Source organism: Ruditapes philippinarum, unplaced genomic scaffold, assembly GCF_026571515.1.
Source record: "Ruditapes philippinarum isolate M1 unplaced genomic scaffold, ASM2657151v2 ctg6531_1_1_1_1, whole genome shotgun sequence".
In the NCBI taxonomy this organism is placed as follows: Eukaryota; Metazoa; Mollusca; class Bivalvia; order Venerida; family Veneridae; genus Ruditapes; species Ruditapes philippinarum.
Window position 1 is genome coordinate 52,745 of NW_026866341.1, and position 19,353 is coordinate 72,097.

General features: G+C 32.7%; 2 protein-coding genes across 2 annotated transcripts; both read left to right on the top strand.

Moving 5' to 3' along the window:
- The first annotated feature begins 43 nt into the window (after positions 1-43).
- On the top strand, positions 44-7,825 carry LOC132732205 (uncharacterized). Its single transcript, XM_060718595.1, has 5 exons — positions 44-318; positions 3,748-3,939; positions 5,153-5,277; positions 5,916-6,063; positions 6,678-7,825. The coding sequence occupies exons 1-5, from the start codon at positions 267-269 to the stop codon at positions 6,905-6,907; spliced, it is 747 nt and encodes a 248-aa protein (XP_060574578.1). The 5' UTR covers positions 44-266; the 3' UTR covers positions 6,908-7,825.
- Positions 7,826-7,931: 106 nt separating this feature from the next.
- On the top strand, positions 7,932-13,068 carry LOC132732204 (uncharacterized). Its single transcript, XM_060718594.1, has 5 exons — positions 7,932-8,100; positions 8,443-8,556; positions 9,630-9,734; positions 10,732-10,831; positions 11,639-13,068. Exons 1-5 carry the CDS (start codon positions 7,986-7,988, stop codon positions 12,147-12,149), a joined length of 945 nt encoding a protein of 314 aa, XP_060574577.1. The 5' UTR covers positions 7,932-7,985; the 3' UTR covers positions 12,150-13,068.
- The last annotated feature ends 6,285 nt before the right edge of the window (positions 13,069-19,353 follow it).

Genomic DNA, 19,353 nt, shown 5'->3' on the forward strand with positions numbered 1-19,353 from the left:
TAGCAATTTACACGTAGTGAAGGGATAAATTAAATATTGTTTCAAGGGACATGTTAATATCAAATGTTTATATCAGGAAGTTAAGATGTCGGTTGTAAAGTGGTTTTAAAACGCAACTGTTCAACTATGTTCGTAAGGAGTAATTAATAAATGATGTATAAAACATCCGTTTCATCAGTTAATCAAATAAAGATATGTTTAGAGTATACGTTTAACTGACTTGATGATTTAAGTGATAATTTAAAAGAAAAATTAAACAAAACAATATGGTAGGAACTGTATCATTCTTCGTTCTTTTGTCAGTGTCATGTTGTAAAGGTAATACTATATATATTAACGTTATATAACTAAATTGATTCATTAATAATATCTATATTTTTAAGTTATATATGTTTTTTTGCAACCTGTTTTTTTTAAATAACAATTAAGGCGGTTGTTTTAGTAACATTATTATGTTTTGTATATCTTTGTTAACATGCGCAAATCAACAAAGTCACATTGCGTCACGTTTGTCACACACTGGATTTCTAACTTTCTATAAATTCGTTTTTAGTACAAAGCTTGTCAAAATACATTAACTCTAATAAATTTATGTAAATAGTAAGAAAACAAGATTGCATTTGAGAAAAATGCTATGCCATCGCATTAATACAACACTGAAGATTGTCATAATGCATAGATCCCTGACCTATCTAATTCTTATTATCAGATTAGTGGTTAAATCTATTGTTAACTCAATAAAAGATCAGAGTAGGAATATATCAATGCACTTGAGTCTAGTGAATTTGGTGGTGAAGGTACGGTGGCATAGAGGTGACATTTGCACTTTTATTTTATCTCGTGGCCACGACTTTTTATCTTGAGGCCTCAAGATATTATCTCGTGGCCACGACTTATTATCTCGTGGCCACGACTTATTATCTTGTGGCCTCAAGATATTATCTCGTGGCCACGAGTTATTAACTTGTGGCCACGACATATTATCTTGTGGCCACGACATATTATCTTGAGGCCACGAATTATTATCTCGTGGCCTCAAGATATTATCTCGTGGCCACGACTTATTATCTCGTGGCCACGACTTATTATCTTGTGGCCTCAATATATTATCTTGTGGCCACGAGTTATTATCTTGTGGCCACGACTTATTATCTCGTGGCCACGACTTATTATATTGAGGCCACAACTTACTATATTGAGGCCACGACTTATTATCTCGTGGCCACGAGTTATTATCTTGTGGCCACGACTTATTTCAGCCAATGAAAATGGTCCTTTCATCTTGAACAAAAGTTGATATCACTAAGACCTTATATCACACTTGCCACAGCTTTCACAAGAGCGGCGGGTCAAACGAAGAAGAATATTGCTAATTGTTACATAGTCCCTTTGTACATGTAAACATAAAATAAACATGTTTTGACTTCACAGATAGTTGATATGTTATGTTTAAAATTCTACACAATATAGGTGTTAACCATGAATATATGTAGTGTCATTTTTTTAAGTAAAGATTACTTGACCTGTTATAGGGAATGCAGCTTCCTGTACATAGTTTAATGATTTCTTTATTCAAGTTAGACGCATTAAGGTAGAATATCATAGATTTAAATACATTTCTGTGATTTTAATATTCAAGGATGAGCACGGTTTATCTAATGTGAAGTCAAACATGTTTATTTTATGTTTACAAAGAGACAGTGTAACAATTATCAATATTTTCTAATATCAAATTTAAGCAAAGTATATCTTAAAAGTTGAATGAAAGAAACACCTGACCATACAAAACAGAAGAAAGGGGTACACTAATAACTATAAAACGTCCCCCTTATTCATCGCTGCAGCGTTTGACCCGCCGCTCTTGTGACACTTTGGCCAGTGTAATATACGGTCGTTGTGATATTAACTTTTATTCAAGATGAAACGACCATTTTAATTGGCTGTAATAAGTCGTGGCCACAAGATAATAAGTCGTGGCCACGAAATAATAAGTCGTGGCCACAAGATAATAACTCGTGGCCACGACATAATATCTTGAGGCCACAAAATAATAAGTCGTGGCCACGAGATAATAAGTCGTGGCCACGAGATAATATCTTGAGGCCACGAGATAATAAGTCGTGGCCATAAGATAATAAGTCGTGGCCACGAGATAATAACTCGTGGCCACGAGATAATTAGTCGTGGCCACGAGATAATAAGTCGTGGCCACAAGATAATAAGTCGTGGCCACGAGTTAATATCTTGAGGCCACAAGATAATAAGTCGTGGCCACGAGATAATATCTTGAGGCCTCAAGATAATTAGTCGTGGCCACGAGATAAAATAAAACTGCAAATGTCACCTCTATGCCACCGTATGAAGGTCCTATTTCGCACAGCCTAAATTTCATGACTGCATCAAAGGACAAAATATGTAATACACTTTGTCAAAATCTAGGTCAGCTTATATCAAAGTTCACTTTTAATTTTGACACTTGAGGCAAAATTTGAACAACTTTGGTAGAGTAACTATAGATGATATAATTCAACAAATATTAAAGCTCTAAGCATTGTACCTTCAGACAATTAGATTTTTTGATTTTTTACTATATGTATATAATATTGAAAATCAATGACCCCGGGGCGGGGGCAATTTTGATCCCAGGGCTATTATTTGAACAATCTTGCTATAGGTTCACTTCACAATATTTCATGCATTATATACAACCTCTAGCATTTGTCAACTGCTAGAAATTTTTTTTAAAAGTTTTTACTATAAGTTTTTACTATGTAAATATTAGGAAAATCAATGACCGCCGGGGCGGGACCGATTTTGACCCCAGGGCTAAATAATTTGTACAATCTAGCAGACAATGCCTTATGCAAAATATCTAAGCTCTAGGCCTTTTGGGTCTTTACAAGAAGGTATTTTAAGTTTTTACTATATGTACATATAGTGAAAATCAATGACCCCCGGGGCGGGGCTGATTTTTACCCCAGGGCTATAATTTGAACAATTTTGGTAAGGGTCTACCAGACAATGCCTTATGCAAAATATCTAAGCTCTAGGCCTATAGGTCTTTACAAGAAGGTATTTTAAGTTTTTACTATATGTACATATAGTGTAAATCAATGACCCCCGGGGCGGGCCGATTTTGACCCCAGGGCTATAATTTGAACAATCTTGGTAGAGGTCTACCAGACAATGTCTTATGCAAAATATCTTAGCTCTAGGCCTTTTGGGTGTTTACCAGAAGATTTTTTTAATTTATTCTTATAATTCCTTTTGGTTGCCATGGCAACCAGATTTTTGCATGGAATTAAATTCTTTGAACAACTTTGGAAGCCCTTTACCCAAGGATCAATCCTGCCAAGTTTGGTTGAAATTGGACTAGTGGTTTTTCACAAGAAGATTTTTAAGTTCACTATATAATCTATATAACACACACACACAAACAAACAAACAAACAAACAAACACACACACAGGTGAATCGCTATATGCCATCGCAAAAACAACAACTTTTTATAGCAAGGAGTACACTTGACAAAATTGTTTTGGGGTATCATTAGTTAAAAAAGAGGGACTTTTTCTTAAAGAAGGCGGGTATAAAGGGGCCATTTAAATGAAAAGAATGTACAGGAAATTACCGAAACAAAATATGTTAAAGGTGATTTCACCCGAACAACTTGTTTTTATTCTCAAATTTAATATAAACTATGGAAATATAAGTGTTTCATAGGTATTTTTGTTTCTACATTATAAAGGTACGCTCTACATGTCCACTGGAAATTCTACTTGGTCAGGTTACAATAATGGTTGTATTCCAGCCACACCAAAAGTAAAAGTTGGTACTGACAAGAATTATTATGTTGATGAAAGTCTTGGTCTAGATTTGCCGTTCAATGACAAAGTATGGGTGGGTTATTACCAGGTTGTGAGAGTATTTGAGTACATAGGTAAGTAAAAATAATTTTATGTACGTCATTAAGTAAATATTTATATTACAACCTGTATAAGCAAGTCAGGAACGCCTTACTGAAAATATTAGTTAGCAATGTATAATTTTGAAGAAGAAAACTTAATTTGTAATTCAGTATATCTTTGTAAACATATAACGGAGTTTCTAGTTAAAAAAATTTGCAATTACAATTACGATGTCATAAATGGCTTTGCTTCTATGGTAAATGATACTTGCACTAATGAATACATAAAGATAATTGATATACTTTTGATTGGCGTTGCTGCTTTAATAATACCTTCATGTGATTATGTGGTATCTAAGAGTACTACTCAGTCAGACTTTTTTTCTCAGTTATTCTTTAGGGAAAAAAGAACCTATCCATTACATGCACTATTCTTGTTTAAATTTTTTTCATAGAATGAATAAATGGATGTGTAATATGGCTCGGCATACCATTCTTGATTCAAACTAAATATGCCATTACAAATTATATACCATGCAATATTACAATAATTGTAAAAAAGTCTGGAAATTTATACATTGCCTGTACAGGAAAGACATTATTAAAAATTTAAATTTAAAAAAAAATCTGTATAAAGATATTTCAATCATAAATAGAAGATAATGCGTAAAAAACATTTATATGAAGAAGAGACTTGTTTACAAACAGATGTTTAAGCAATTAACTATATTTTACTTCTCAAATTCAAACTCTGCTACCTACTTGTATGCCAATGGGCTTTGATTTTCAGCTTTGATATTATTTTCCGGTCAAGTAATCAAATATGTAAATCAATCTACTGCTTTAATTGTTAGTCATCTTGCTTACAAACAAACGATTGGACCGACACGTCTAGAGCATAAAGTATCTGTTAATTAATACAAATATTAAAGAAAAGACCATTTAAACAATTTACGAGATTTTTCTTTTGGCTAAACCAGTTATTTGATCCGATAATATACATGTATAGATACGTGAGCATTGTTATTTATTATATTTAATGTCTTAAGTTAATCCATTACAATAAATTAAAGTTAAGGGATTTTATATTACAAGGAAGTTCAAGAAGAACACAAATTGTTTTTTTTCCTTTTTCAAGAAATAACGATTAAACATACAATTATGATACTTTGCGGTTTTAGATGTACTCTTATCGTATCACTTTACAATAAATCTATTTTATATAAGCGATATCTTATATATTTAGGATGTGTTTCGATGGAAAGCATTCTCAACAATAAGCTACATGCCTTTGTTGAAATAAACGGTGATCCTGGACATTGTTTTCCAGGATGTGGTGATCACACTATAGTTGGCGTTACAAAAACAAAGGTAAATTTCGTTATAATTTAGGCTTGCTCTCAAGGAATTTCATGTGTCGATACATGAATATATCTTTTATTACTTTAGTATCTATATTTATTTGAGCATATGGTAAAAAATGTTTTCATATGTGTGGTAGAGATTTTTTGAATACAGTGCAACAAAAGTGATGATGTAAAACATTTTAGACTCAGTTTGATCGAGTCTGTTCATGACAGAAAATGAAAAGTTAAACATTCCTCATTCGCATTGACAGATAATAGGTAAAAACTTAAAACTAAAAGAGCTGGAATAATGATGTATTATAAATTCAGTTGGAAAATATAATAACAATTGGCGTGAACTAATTGAGATGTAAAAGTTTAAACCTAAAATACATTCACATCTATTGGTAAATTTAGTGTTAATAAATTAGTGTAATTGTTGATTAAATGGAATGTTAATAAAGAAGATTAAAAAAATTGAAATATCTTGATTTCTGATCCACTTTACATTTTTTAGAATTAGTTTAAATACATTTATCTAATTAGGACAAAATTATACTATATATTAATTAGCATATAAATGAAAAAGTATATTCTGAAGTAAATGGCCAGTCTTTGACCTGTCTATGACAATATATACCACCTATTAACAATATGTTTCAGTGTTACTGCCTGAGTTCAGACATAACGTTAACAGATCCTACACAGACCGATTGTCGTCACGAATGTAAACACCCTATTGTTTCGTGTGGTTATGATAGTACGGTTATGAATTATGCTTTCCTATCAATTTACAAAATGAACCCAAGTGGTAAGTTCCTTCGACATATCAAAGGCATTACTTAATATTATTCCATGTCACCGAGATGTATCATAGTAATATTTAGTTATATAATTTACAGATTAGTATGGTCCAGTTAAGCTGAACCATCATAAAAGTTTTCTAAAGGCTCTCTACCTAAGAATTCAGTGTTTAACAGGTCGTCTTTTGTCGCAATATAAGAATTCTTGTATATCCTTACCTGTTTATTATGCATATCCACATTCAACTACGAAAGGAAGCTAATATTCAACAATGCTTTATTTAAAGTACGTTTACGTTGAATGCCAATGACAAGATATAAATATTCTATTATCATATTTGTTTTTTTATGTTTTGATATTGTTATGCGTCACACCGACACAGTATAGGTAATATGCCGACGTTCTAGCTTTACTGGTGCAGGAAAATCTCAGGTGCCCTTCCGGCACGAACGGACACCTAAGTAGAATCACCAACGTTCCGTACGCTAGCTGGATATATTAGTCACGTGCTCCAGCTTCTCCTTATTATATTACTACTAATCAACGACTCCAAGCCTAGACAGTAACATACGATGAGACACTTAGAATAAAATTTATTTTTGGTACATTGGTTTATTTCAGTGACAGCTAGTGCAATACGCAATGCACAAAATGAGGGACATAACTGTCTCGCGTTGAATCCTGTCGCCCCAAAAAGCTTTTATTGGGAGAAATGTACCCATTTCTTAGTACCAATGTGTGCAAATGTTAAGTATATATTTAATCATTTTATAAATTATTCATTGTTTCTATTGCTTTATACTAATTGTTGTATTAATACTACTTGTTTGCAACGTCTGTTTTCACTCTAGTAACGAGACACCCATATATTTTTTTACGAAGCAACGCTTTGAAAGACGGTGACAGTCCTAACATTAATTTATATATTGCCGGTGTTATGGCCGAGCAGCTGGGAAAAATATGTCTACGAATTTTCGGTGGTGTCTAACAAACACTTTTTATGTTTGAAACTCTGGTGTTTTGAAATAACATACTTACCAGTATATACACGTATTTTGTTACGTACAGCAGCGATAGACATAGAGTTGGTATTGATCAATCGCGGCCGACTTTGCTATTTCAACAAGGTATCAATATGCTTTAAATTATTTGGTTACAATTATAGGCGATTTTTTAGTGTTTTTTTACCTTTAAAATGTGAACAAACTTTCGTCAGCTTTATGTTCCAGTTTTAAAGAATGTCTAAAGTCTGTATTTTAACCTGAGGGGTACAGCTAAAAATTCTCAGTCTTTCTCTTGATAATATTGCTAAATATATATATATATCCTTTTTGGATGAATATTTAGCAATTATATATATATTTAAAAGCATTTTATGTTCTTTCTCTATTTTGAGACTATTTTGTTCCAAATTAAAGTTTACAAGAGAACTCAACTGGAAATACATTTTCTATTGAAGTTCTTTTAATAATTATAAAACATGAGTAAATTGATTTTTTTGTATATCATTATTTGTATAGTTGACTATTTTAAGTGTACACTACTAGCTGCAAAATTATGAGGTACTTTTAATGTTGACAAAACAAATTGACTATGAATTTGTTACAAATGGATTTTGAAAAGCTAAAGTGTTGTATTTCATATCTTTGTGTAAGCAAGTTAAGTTCATTTTTATGATTTTCATGGTATTTAAAATATTGTATACAGATTGCATTCAATTTTAATCGTTTTTTATTATTATTTCATATTTATTTTTTGTTGTTTTTTTTTTCGAAAATTGAATTGAATACTTATTCGCTAAATGTACTTACAAATATCTTTCGCTTGATTTTCTTTTTCATCTCTTAAATAGGAGCTCGTGTCCAAACGTTATACCGAGAACAATACTTTACATGGATTGGTGCAGCAGATGTTTGTTTTATAAATAGAATGTTTCTAACAGATTATTCAAATGCAAAAGATGTCAACAGACACGGCGGATCTCAACTGTGGACTGCAATGTTTAAAACAAACATAGTTTACAAATACAATTCAAACATTCATGGTAATAAAACTAATTTATTTCAACTTTTATATAAACCTTTTTTTTTTCAAAAATAATACTATTAGTAAATGGAACTTTAAAACTAATCAAGAAACGTACTATAAACGTTTATTTTAATAAATAATTTTCTTTAATTTCATTTTTATGAAATTATATTTGAGGGAAACAAACACAATGTTATGAAAGTTTGTTATTGTTCTATGCTCAGTTTGCATTTGTTTAGAAGAATAATGGTGAAATGTACAAAGTATATTTGTCCGCACATATGAACAAACTACTTTAATCCGTTAATCATTTGGTAATTATACTTAAATGAAAATACTTTGCTATACATTTTTGCAGCTGAACGAAGTCAGGATAAGAAATTTTATGGTTACTTAAATGGAAATATCGAAGACGCAGTGGAATTGCAATTTACAGAATTAGATTCCAACCAAAGAAGACTCTGCGATGACGGTACAATTTAAATTTAACGTATTTTATTCAGGTGTAAATGACTATATTAAGGTATATTTAATACGTCACTTAATTATGTTTTTCTTCAGCTATTTTTGCGAAACAGTGCTCATGGAAAGCTTGTTATTTTCCAAATTCTTCGTCGCACGGGCGGGCGTCCGTCGTTAATTGTGATTTCCATTTGTTCATCGCACGTGTGGGCGTCCGTCGTTAATTGTGATTGCCATTTGTTCGTCTCAAGTGTTGGCGTCCGACGACAATTGTATTTTCCATTTGTTCGTCTCACGTGTTTGCGTCCGACGACAATTGTGATTCCCATTTGTTCGTCTCACGTGTTTGCGTTCGTCGACAATTCTGATTTCCATTTGTTCCTCGCATCTGTGGGCGTCCATCGTCAATGTATTTGTTAAACGACTTCGTATTTAAAACTACTGGGCCAAAATCAAAACTTAATAGAGGCGATTCTCTTTTTAATACTGTACAAAAAGGAATTCTAATGAGAACTCTGGTTCTAAATGTAAGACAGTTCCATGTCAAAAACTGTTGGTCAGATTTGATAACATTTCACAGATTTATTTGTTTTTATGCAAAACATGTCCACTTAGGGCATGTATGGGAGTGCAGGGAGCGGGTAAACGACGACATTTCATTACTTCGAGAAATAAAAATTAAACATGACAATGATGACACATCGCATACAGTGTGTTTTTTCTTTTGATATTAATTCACAGAAATAATCCTTAGGTGGGCGTCTACCAAAGATTATTTAAAATTATTTCAGTTATTTAAGAAAGCATGGTAGTTATAGTATTTTAATATGGTACTTTCCTGTTATGTGTGTATTGGACGACCAACATAAACCACTTTAGTTAAATATGTGGGTCAGATGTTGATATAATAGTAGGTTGTATTGGTTACTGACCACCAAGATTGCTCAATGAATAATAATAATAATAATAATAACAATGGAACAACAACAACAAAACAAAACAATGCTTTGTTTCCGTACTTCACTAAATGCGTGTTAAGAAACATTTTCAAATCTACCTATAAACTTTTTACTCTGATTTCAGGGAAAAATAGTGAAAAAGCAAAATCAACTCATTCAACATTGTCGTCTACAGAAACCAACACAACCATTTCCTCTAATGTCTCTTCCACTACCATAAATATAAACGGTAAGTTTTAAGCATCATTTTAACACTTTAAAAAATCAATAAAACGATAGTTGATAAACTAGTTTCTTAAAAAATATGATTAAGACGAAAAAACACAGTTTCCATATTCAGTAAAAATGTTTATTCAACTTTAGCATATTTAAACATACGTTCATTCAGCATTAAAAAGAGTAAGTAATGCATAAGCTTAAATACAATTATCACATACCCGTGCCGCTTTTGCGACTCCGTAAATTATTTTTTATACGACCAGCCTATATTTTGACGCAACGTGATTTGTAGTATACAAACATAGTGTGAAGACGCACTAAATGTTAGCGTTACACTAGGCGCGTAAATAAAAAATGACTCGTTTACACCTTAAACAATTAAACAACTTTTTTCAGGCGTATGTAATAAAAAGAATATTATATTCGTGTAGGTACAAATCTGAATTTATTGAACTTGTTCTATACAATAATATTATGCTCCGGAAAGGCTCGCATAATATAATTTTATTCAACTCTTTCAATAATTTCAGTATTGAACTTACACTCATATAATATAATTTATCAAATTTCAAGATCAAAAACACGTTATCACTCACATTATATGAGTTGTATGAGTTTCTGGTCAGACTGCAAGTTAGAGTGAAGCTGGCGTCCGTAATCGACTAAATTTATTGACTTCAAACCACTTGCCCTTCTCAGCCGTAGGTTCGAATGACGCGAGGAACTTTGGATTCTTTCATGTGAGGAAGCTATCTTAGGGAACAGGGATGGTTCTACTTAGTTAACGACCGTTCGTGCCTGAAATAATGCACGAACGAGCACCTGCGGATCTCTTCCACCAGTGAAGCTAAAAGGTCTCCATATGATCTCTACTTTGTTTGCGCCACGTAAAACCCAACGAAAATAAAAAAATAACACTAGAATTGCTGTTAATTGATCTAGTAGGTTTTACAAAAAAGCTGTTAGTCTCGATATGAGTGTAAATTTAGTTTTGTCTTTCATTGTAGGACAGAGTCCGTTTAGTGAATACGTTATTATTGGAGTATGTGTTTCTTTGGTTCTGTTGTCTTTGCTCATTGTGTCATTGGCATGTTTCTGCTGGCAAAGGTAAACTAGTTATTTAAATGTTATAAGAGAACGTTAATAATAAACTGAAATGATAGGAATTTGCGATTAAAAATCTTTGCTTACTAGTATCAGAAATTCGAGTTTTATGTCATATGCAAACATGTACATAATGGGTTATGAAGTGTTATGAATACTTTCGTTTTTATGCTTGTTAAAAACGTACATATGCTACAGTTTCATATAAACATAGGGAGAATGAAAAACTTTATTACAGTACTTATATTCAATTGTGCTTGATCTTAGAATATGAATAACAGAAACAAGGAAACGAGATCGTTTTTCGAGTTATATCCCATTAGAATGTGAAAATTTGGCTTGTTTCAATGGCAGATAAGTCACAGTGAAGTTTAGTAAAGCCTTATAATTTCTGCTATACATCTAAATGACTACCCTTTGATTGATACTGCAAAATTTAGCGAAATGATAAAAAGTAGTTGAACGAGCTCATATGCTTTTATGTTTCTGCTTTAATTTTCTAATATTATACAAAACTTAAATGAATTATATAATGCATTTTTCATTCTGCTTGTTAAAATATGCTACTGTGAAATAGTCACATTTTTTTTAATTCATACCATTCTGTTTATAAATCTGAAGATTTGTGTAAAATACCTTGCCTTGTTTCGATTTAAGTTACTTGCGTTTGTTTCTACAAACATTACGGTCAGAATATCCATTTCTTATTTCTTTTCAGACCGAAACTATTGAAAGCTTACAGAAGTTCCCTTTCATCTTATCATGTTTGCACTTAGTTTTCTTATTATAAACATGTATTATATTCAACAGAAATAAACACAAAGACAGAAGAGCTCTGAATAAAGGAAATACAACGAACCAAACAGTCGATGATCAGAAAGATGACCATGAAGTTTCAGAGCACAATAGTGTTCATGGAAACAATAACTACTTTGTTCTTGAACCAGTAGAGTACCAAGATGTCAACATTGATGAATCATATGATACAGCAGCAGGTGACCTGACGTATGATACCACAAAAGATATTACACAATATGAAAAAGTTTCAGTAGACAATGTTTATAACCAACTCCAAGCTGAAGCTACTTATGATCATGCCGAAGCTGTTAATAAAAGCAACCGGGCAGAAACAAGTCAAGATGAGATTGATGAAATGTATGGTAAAAGTATCATGGTAACTAAAATAAGTTACAATGATAGACACACAGATAACATCTACAATCGAGGTGAAGAACTTGAAGATAATGAGTATAATCATCTTGGACCTGAAGTTAGAAAGTTTAAAACAGATAACGTGTATGGTGTTCAGGAGAAACAGTAACAAAAATGACGATGTATTTTACATTGGTATAACGTGCCATAAATTCGATTGATTGTTTGTATTTCTGTGTATGTATATGTTTTTGTGTTATTTCTTTTTCATTGTCCTCCTTTCAATTGGGCATTAGAACCCTAGTTAATACCAGCTTCAAGTTACTAACATATGTCCGTTACCTGAATGTGTATGTAACTTGTCGTCTGATTAATTTTGTAACTATCTGACTGAAACAAAATCCGTCGACAATCACCAAAGAGTCTTTTAATTCACATGTAATGTTTAAAAAGAACTGTGTTTCCATTGCAAAAAATGTCTTAATTTCAATTCATTTTTGCAGTTAAAATGGAAAATGTTCCTATTTATACTGTCTTATAAATACTATTAGCCAGGTAAAAAAACAACGCTATTTAAAGAACTACTTTTTTGACAAACAGTGGTCATTTATGTATATTTATGTATCGATATCCTACCCATGCCGCTTTTGCGACTCCGTTAAAATGGTATTCCGTGTCCGTGCATGTATTTTCTCGTGATGCTATTTGCGTTATACAAACCTAGTGTCTTGTATTAAGACTCGTTAAATGTAAGCGTTACACTATAGGAGCGAAAATGAAAAATAATTCTTTTTCACTTTAAACAGTTTTTATTTTTGAGTATATGATATTATAATATTATATTTGTATATGTTCATTCCTGAACTTATTGACCTCGTTGAATAAAATGATATGCTCGCAAGTAAAGTCAGTATTGAACTTACATACATTCAATATCCTCTATATATGAAACATCGACGATGAGTGAAAATTTTGCCAAATATTATCTTATAAACCTGTAAATGTAATTTTAATTTCAGTAGTAAAAACAACATTAAAAAGCACATCCTTGTTTTTGTTATTTTGTGTTTGTTAGCTATGATAAAGATATGTCATTCAAGTGATTAACACTATATCCTTCACAAGCAAATAATTAAACTTAAAAAAAAGGAAAAACAAATCTGGAAACAAAGTGATCCCTCGGAAGCATTAGTCACAACAAAATTACAAGAGAATTGCAGACTCGCTTTGATTGAGTCTGTTCATGAGGGATACTGCAACATCCCTCACGTCCCCTAGCACCGGCTTAAGCGGTACTCAATTCTCAACACTTAATAGTGCTGGCATCAATGATCTCGAAGGACCAGAAAAATATAACCTAATGAGCCTATAGACCTAAAAACATGAAATTTGAAAAATTCACAAATATATCAAATGAATCACATAAAATGGAAAAATCTATAAAGGATAAAAATGAAGTATACTCAATATTAAAAAGAAAATATATTTATGTGCAATTCTTAACCGGATTTGAGAGAAAAGCGTTGCAACGCTTTTCATTTTTGGGTCAATTCGCACAATACAAACGATTATTCTGAAAACGAGGCGAGGGACTGTACTGAAAATTTGTACACAAATGCAGACTTACATCATTTGGTAAAAAAACAAGAGGGCAATGATGGCCCTAGATCGCTCACCTGACTTATCAAACTCATCCAAACAATTACCTAGACAAGCATTCTGACCAAGTCTCATGACAGGTGAGTCAAAAATGTGACCACTACAGTGTTAACAAGGATTATCCATATTTGAGCAGTGTGACCTAGTTTTTTACCCAGGTGACCCATATTCAAACTTGACCTAGAAATCATCAAAACAAACTTTCAGACCAATTTCCAGGAAACTTGGATCAAAACAGTAGCAACTAGAGTGTTAACAAGATTTATCTATTTTTAGCTCCGGTGACCTTGTTTCACATGCGATTTCGAACTCATCCGAGCAATTACCTAGACAAGCATCCTGACCAAGTGTGATGATAATTAGGTCGAAAATGTGATCACTAGAATGTTAACAAAGTTTTTCCATATTTGGGCAGTGTGACCTAGTTTTTCATCCAAGATGACCCATGTTCGAACTTGACTTAGAAATCATCAAAACAAACTTTCAGACCAATTTACAGAATATTTGGATCACAACAGTAGCCACTAGAGTGTTTACAAAAAAATTCTATTTTTTACTCCTGTGACCTAGTTTTTCATCCAAGATGACCCATGTTCGATTTAATCCCAGCAATGATCTAGACAAGTTTCCTGACCAAGTTTGATGACAATTGAGTCAAAATTGTGACCACTAGAGTGTTAACAAGGTTTTTCTATTTTTAGCTCCTATGGTCTAGTTTTTCATCCGAGATGACCCATGTTCGAACTCATCCGAGCAAGTACCTAGACAAGCATCCAGATCAAGTTTGATAACACTTGTGTCAAAAATGTGACCGCTAGAGTGTGAGCAAGCTTTTTCTATCTTTAGCTCCGGTGACCTACTTTTTCATCTGAAATGACCCATGTTCGAACTCATTCAAGCTATCACCTAGACAAGCATCCTGACCAAGTTTGATGATGATTGAGGCAAAAATGTGACCTCTAGAGTGTTAACAAGGTTTTTCTATTTTAAGCTCCGGTGACCTACTTTTTCATCCGAGATGAACCATGTTCGAACTTATCCGAGCTATTACCTAGACAAGCATCCTGACTAAGTTTGATGATGATTGGGGCAAAAATGTGACCGCTGGAGTGTTAATAAGGTTTTTCTATTTTTAGCTCCGGTGACCTAGTTTTTCATCCAGGATGACCCATGTTCGATCTCATTCAAGCTCACCTAGACAAGCTTCGTGACCAAGTTTGATGATGATTGATGCAAAAATGTGACCGCTAGAGTGTTAACATGGTTTTTTCTTTTTTTAGCTCTTGTGACCTAGTTCTTCATCCGAGATGACCCATGTTCAAACTCATCCGAGCTTTCAACTAGCTAAGCATTCTGACTAAGTTTGATGATGACTGAGGCAAAAATGTGACCACTGGAGTGTTAACAAGGTTTTTATATTTTTAGCTCCGGTGACCTATTTTTTCATCCGAGATGACCCATGTTCGAATTTATCCAAGCTATCACATTGACAAACATCCTGTCAAAGTTTGATGATGATTGAGGCAAAATTGTGACCTCTAGAGTGTAAACAAGTTTTTTCTATTTTTAGCTCTTGTGACCTAGTTTTTCATCCGAGATGACCCATGTTCGAACTCATCCGAGCTATCAACTAGATAAGCATCCTGACCAAGTTTGATGATGATTGAGGCAAAAATGTGACCGCTGGAGTGTTAACAAGGTTTTTCTATATTTAGCTCCGGTGAGCTAGTTTTTCATCCGAGATGACCCATGATCGAACTCATCTGAGCTATCACCTAGACAAGCATCTTGATCAAGTTTAATGATGATTGATGCAAAAATGTGACTGCTAGAGTGTTAACAAGGTTTTTCCATTTTTAGCTCCGGTGACCTACTTTTTCATCTGAGATGACCCATGTTCAAACTCTTCCGTGCTATCACCAAGACAAACATCCTGACCAAGTTTAATGATGTTTGAGGCAAAAATGTGACCTCTAGAGTGTTAACAAGGTTTTTCTATTTTTAGCTCTTCTGACCTAGTTTTTCATCCGAGATGACCCATGTTCAAACTCATCCGAGCTATCAACTAGATAAGCATTCTGACTAAGTTTGATGATGATTGAGGCAAAAATGTTACCGCTGGAGTGTAAACAAGGTTTTTATATTTTTAGCTCCGGTGACCTACTTTTTCATCCGAGATGACCCATGTTCGAATTTATCCAAGCTATCACCTTGAGAAACATCCTGTCAAAGTTTGATGATGATTGAGGCAAGATTGTGACCCCTAGAGTGTAAACAAGTTTTTTCTATTTTTAGCTCTTGTGACCTTGTTTTTCATCCGAGATGACCCATGTTCGAACTCATCCGAGCTATCAACTAGATAAGCATCCTGACCAAGTTTGATGATGATTGAGGTCAAAATGTGACCGCTGGAGTGTAAACAAGGTTTTTCTATTTTTAGCTCCGGTGACCTACTTTTTCATCCGAGATGACCCATGATCGAACTCATCTGAGCTATCACCTAGACAAGCATCCTGATCAAGTTTAATGATGATTGATGCAAAAATGTGACCGCTAGAGTGTTAACAAGGTTTTTCCATTTTTAGCTCCGGTGACATACTTTTTCATCTGAGATGATCCATGTTCAAACTCTTCCGTGCTATCACCTAGACAAACATCCTGACCAAGTTTAATGATGTTTGAGGCAAAAATGTGACCTCTAGAGTGTTAACAAGGTTTTCGTATTTTTAGCTCTTCTGACCTAGTTTTTCATCCGAGATGACCCATGTTCAAACTCATCCGAGCTATCAACTAGATAAGCATCCTGACCAAGTTTGATGATGATTGAGGCAAAAATGCGACCACTAGAGTGTTAACAACTAAATGTGAACGGACGACGGACGACGGACAATCATCGATCCTAAAAGCTCACCCTGAGCATGCTCAGGTGAGCTAAAAATCAGAAAAATATTTCCAGTCTCCAGTGGAATCCATAAATATAGTTTTATATACAATTTCAACACATACACATGATTATAATAACACACATGTTAAGTTAAAAAAGAGTGGTGTAAATTTTCACAGAGTATCAAAAATATCATAAAAAATTATTTACAAACATGTTGAACCATTAAAGGAAAAATAAATATGTTCTGACAACAGAAAAATGCATATAGAATAATAACAACAACAAAAAAGCAACGGATATTGAAAAATTGCCTTTCAAACATTTTATCTGTGACTAAAGTTCTATAAATACACAAAGAAGTTACAATAGAAAGACAGTGAAATGAAAACTTAGGTATGGCGCATGCATACATAGACTTTTAAACAACGTAGAAAAATAAATCAATTAAGGATTCCTAATCTAATGATTGGTATTACAATATCTACATTTAAACAGTAATGTATATACATGCACATGATTTACATGGTGGTGAAAATAATAAAAAAGAATATGTGTCTGTTATTAATGTGTATGAACCTATATATCTGCTGCAAAAATATTTCTTGAATTTTAAGAATAAATTTCACCTAACTGCCTGTAGGAAAGAAATACATGTATAAAAGTATGTAACCATAAGTGCGAATAGCACATGCACATAATCATTGCTTAAAATGGTTTAAATCCTGTTTACAATTAGCATCGTAATATTTTGTTCGAGTAAATGTCATTCTGTTTACGTACCATGTTTCACGAGTTATTAATAACAGTAACATTCTACAACTCTTTCGAGAATCGACAGGATGTTTACAATATAATTTTAATGATAATAATTTTTTATAAAAATATTTTCTAAGATTTCTTTACCTTTAAATATACATGCGTTCTAATCACATTGCTATAGATCTTTGCTCTCATAACTTCAAAATTACTAAAAATATGATTAAATTTTACCCCAAGATAATATAAACAAAATCATCATTACATCATCACAAAAAATAGTATAAATTTTATCACACACCCAAAACAAAATTTTAAATATATCATTTAATCATCAGATCAAAACAAAAATCAAAATCTAATTTTGAAGCATCCATACCAAAATCTATACCTATGCTCGGTACGCACATTTTGTAGGGGTTTTATATTTCATTTGTATTTTTTCTTGCAAGACCCATTCCCCCCTTGGGACGCCATTTGTTGGCATTTCATGTTGGCACTTTTATTTGTTTTTGCAAGACTGTTTCCCCCTTTTTTGTAAGTTCTTTAGTTCATGATCCTTCCCTTAAAGGTTAACTTTCCCCTTTTTTGCATTCCTGAATTTTCCCAAATCCCGATTCTGTTCATAAATTTTAATTTCTGTTGGAGTGGCCTATAATTGTTTGATTGTTAAATCAGTGTTTTCATCTTGTACGGGCCTCTACGATCAATTGTCCCGTAACTGTTACATTATTCTCATAAAAATTCTTGCTTGGAAAAAGTGGGGATTATTAATGCCTTTGAACTCGAACATTTGTAGTCCTTCATGTCACAAAAAAAGCCACATTTTCAGGTTCATAGAAACATTTTTATTCATAAATTATTTATTTATAGAATATTTAGAAAAAAGCAAGATAATGTCGTTATAGTCCGCCCAATATTTAGTTCTTAAATTATTCAGAATATGTTTTAAACTGCCATATTACACGTGCCTCTTAATGATTAAGCAATATGATTGCATGATAAAGCCATTTAATTTAGGGCGTGAAAGTCATTTAACTTCATAATTTCTTAATAAAATAAACGGAACGTTTTTCCCCTCAGAAAATATAATAATTCGGTCAGATAATATTTAACATTTCTCGTACGTTTTCATTACCAAAGCTTTTTTTTATATATAAATTAAATTATTCCCACTGTTACAGATATTTTTCTCAAGAACCATGGCATCAAAAACATGTTCCTTGACAAGGCTTTTATGAAAAGATGGTAATTATTCTATTCCTTGGTCGACACTGTTAGTGTTTTTATTTATTTTCGAACATTTATTTCTTTATCACCAATTTGTAATGAATCTAACCCAAAATCAAAAACATGAGATATTTAAAAATCCCTTACATGAAAAAATGCATCGTAAGAAGTGACAAAAAGCTACAAACATGAACAGAGGCATTGCAACAATAATCAAGAAGTCAGAAACATAAAAAGTCATCGCAAGAAGTTTCAAGATGTCATAAACAGAATAAGTCGTAAGAAGTGCCAAGAAGTCACAAACATTAAAAAAAGGCATCGAGAGAAGAATCAATTAGTCACAAACATTACAAAAAATGCATCGAAAGAGCAATCAAGAAGTCACAAACATGAAAAGAGGCATCGCAACAAGTAACATAAACATCGTCATAAAAAGTTCAAGAAATCACAAACATAAAATGGCTCAAAAGAGTGTCAAAAAGCAACAACATGAAATAAGCATCAAAAGAAATGATAATAAGTAAGTTACAATTTTAGAGTAAAAAAACATCATAAGAAGGGTCAAAAACGTCAGAAACATAAAAAAAAACGTGAAGAAGTCATAAACATTCAAATCGACACCGTAAGAAGTGTCTATAAGTTACAATCATGAAAAGGGAATGGAAACAAATGTTAAGAAGTCACACTTATGAAAAGACATCTAAAGAAATATCAAGAAGAAACACGAAAAAGCATCGATATCATTGGCATGAAGCTACTTACATTAAAATGGTATCGTTTGAAGTGTATTAAGAAATCATAGATATAAAAGAGACATCGCTAGAAGTGTCAATAAGTCACA

Coding starts and splice junctions, on each gene's coding strand:
- LOC132732205 (XM_060718595.1), top strand. CDS start 267: ATGGTAGGAACTGTATCATTCTTCGTTCTTTTGTCAGTGTCATGTTGT. Junction 3,940..5,152: donor GAGAGTATTTGAGTACATAG/GTAAGTAAAAAT, acceptor TTATATATTTAG/GATGTGTTTCGATGGAAAGC. Junction 5,278..5,915: donor TTGGCGTTACAAAAACAAAG/GTAAATTTCGTT, acceptor AATATGTTTCAG/TGTTACTGCCTGAGTTCAGA.
- LOC132732204 (XM_060718594.1), top strand. CDS start 7,986: ATGTTTCTAACAGATTATTCAAATGCAAAAGATGTCAACAGACACGGC. Junction 8,101..8,442: donor ATACAATTCAAACATTCATG/GTAATAAAACTA, acceptor ACATTTTTGCAG/CTGAACGAAGTCAGGATAAG. Junction 8,557..9,629: donor AAGAAGACTCTGCGATGACG/GTACAATTTAAA, acceptor CTCTGATTTCAG/GGAAAAATAGTGAAAAAGCA.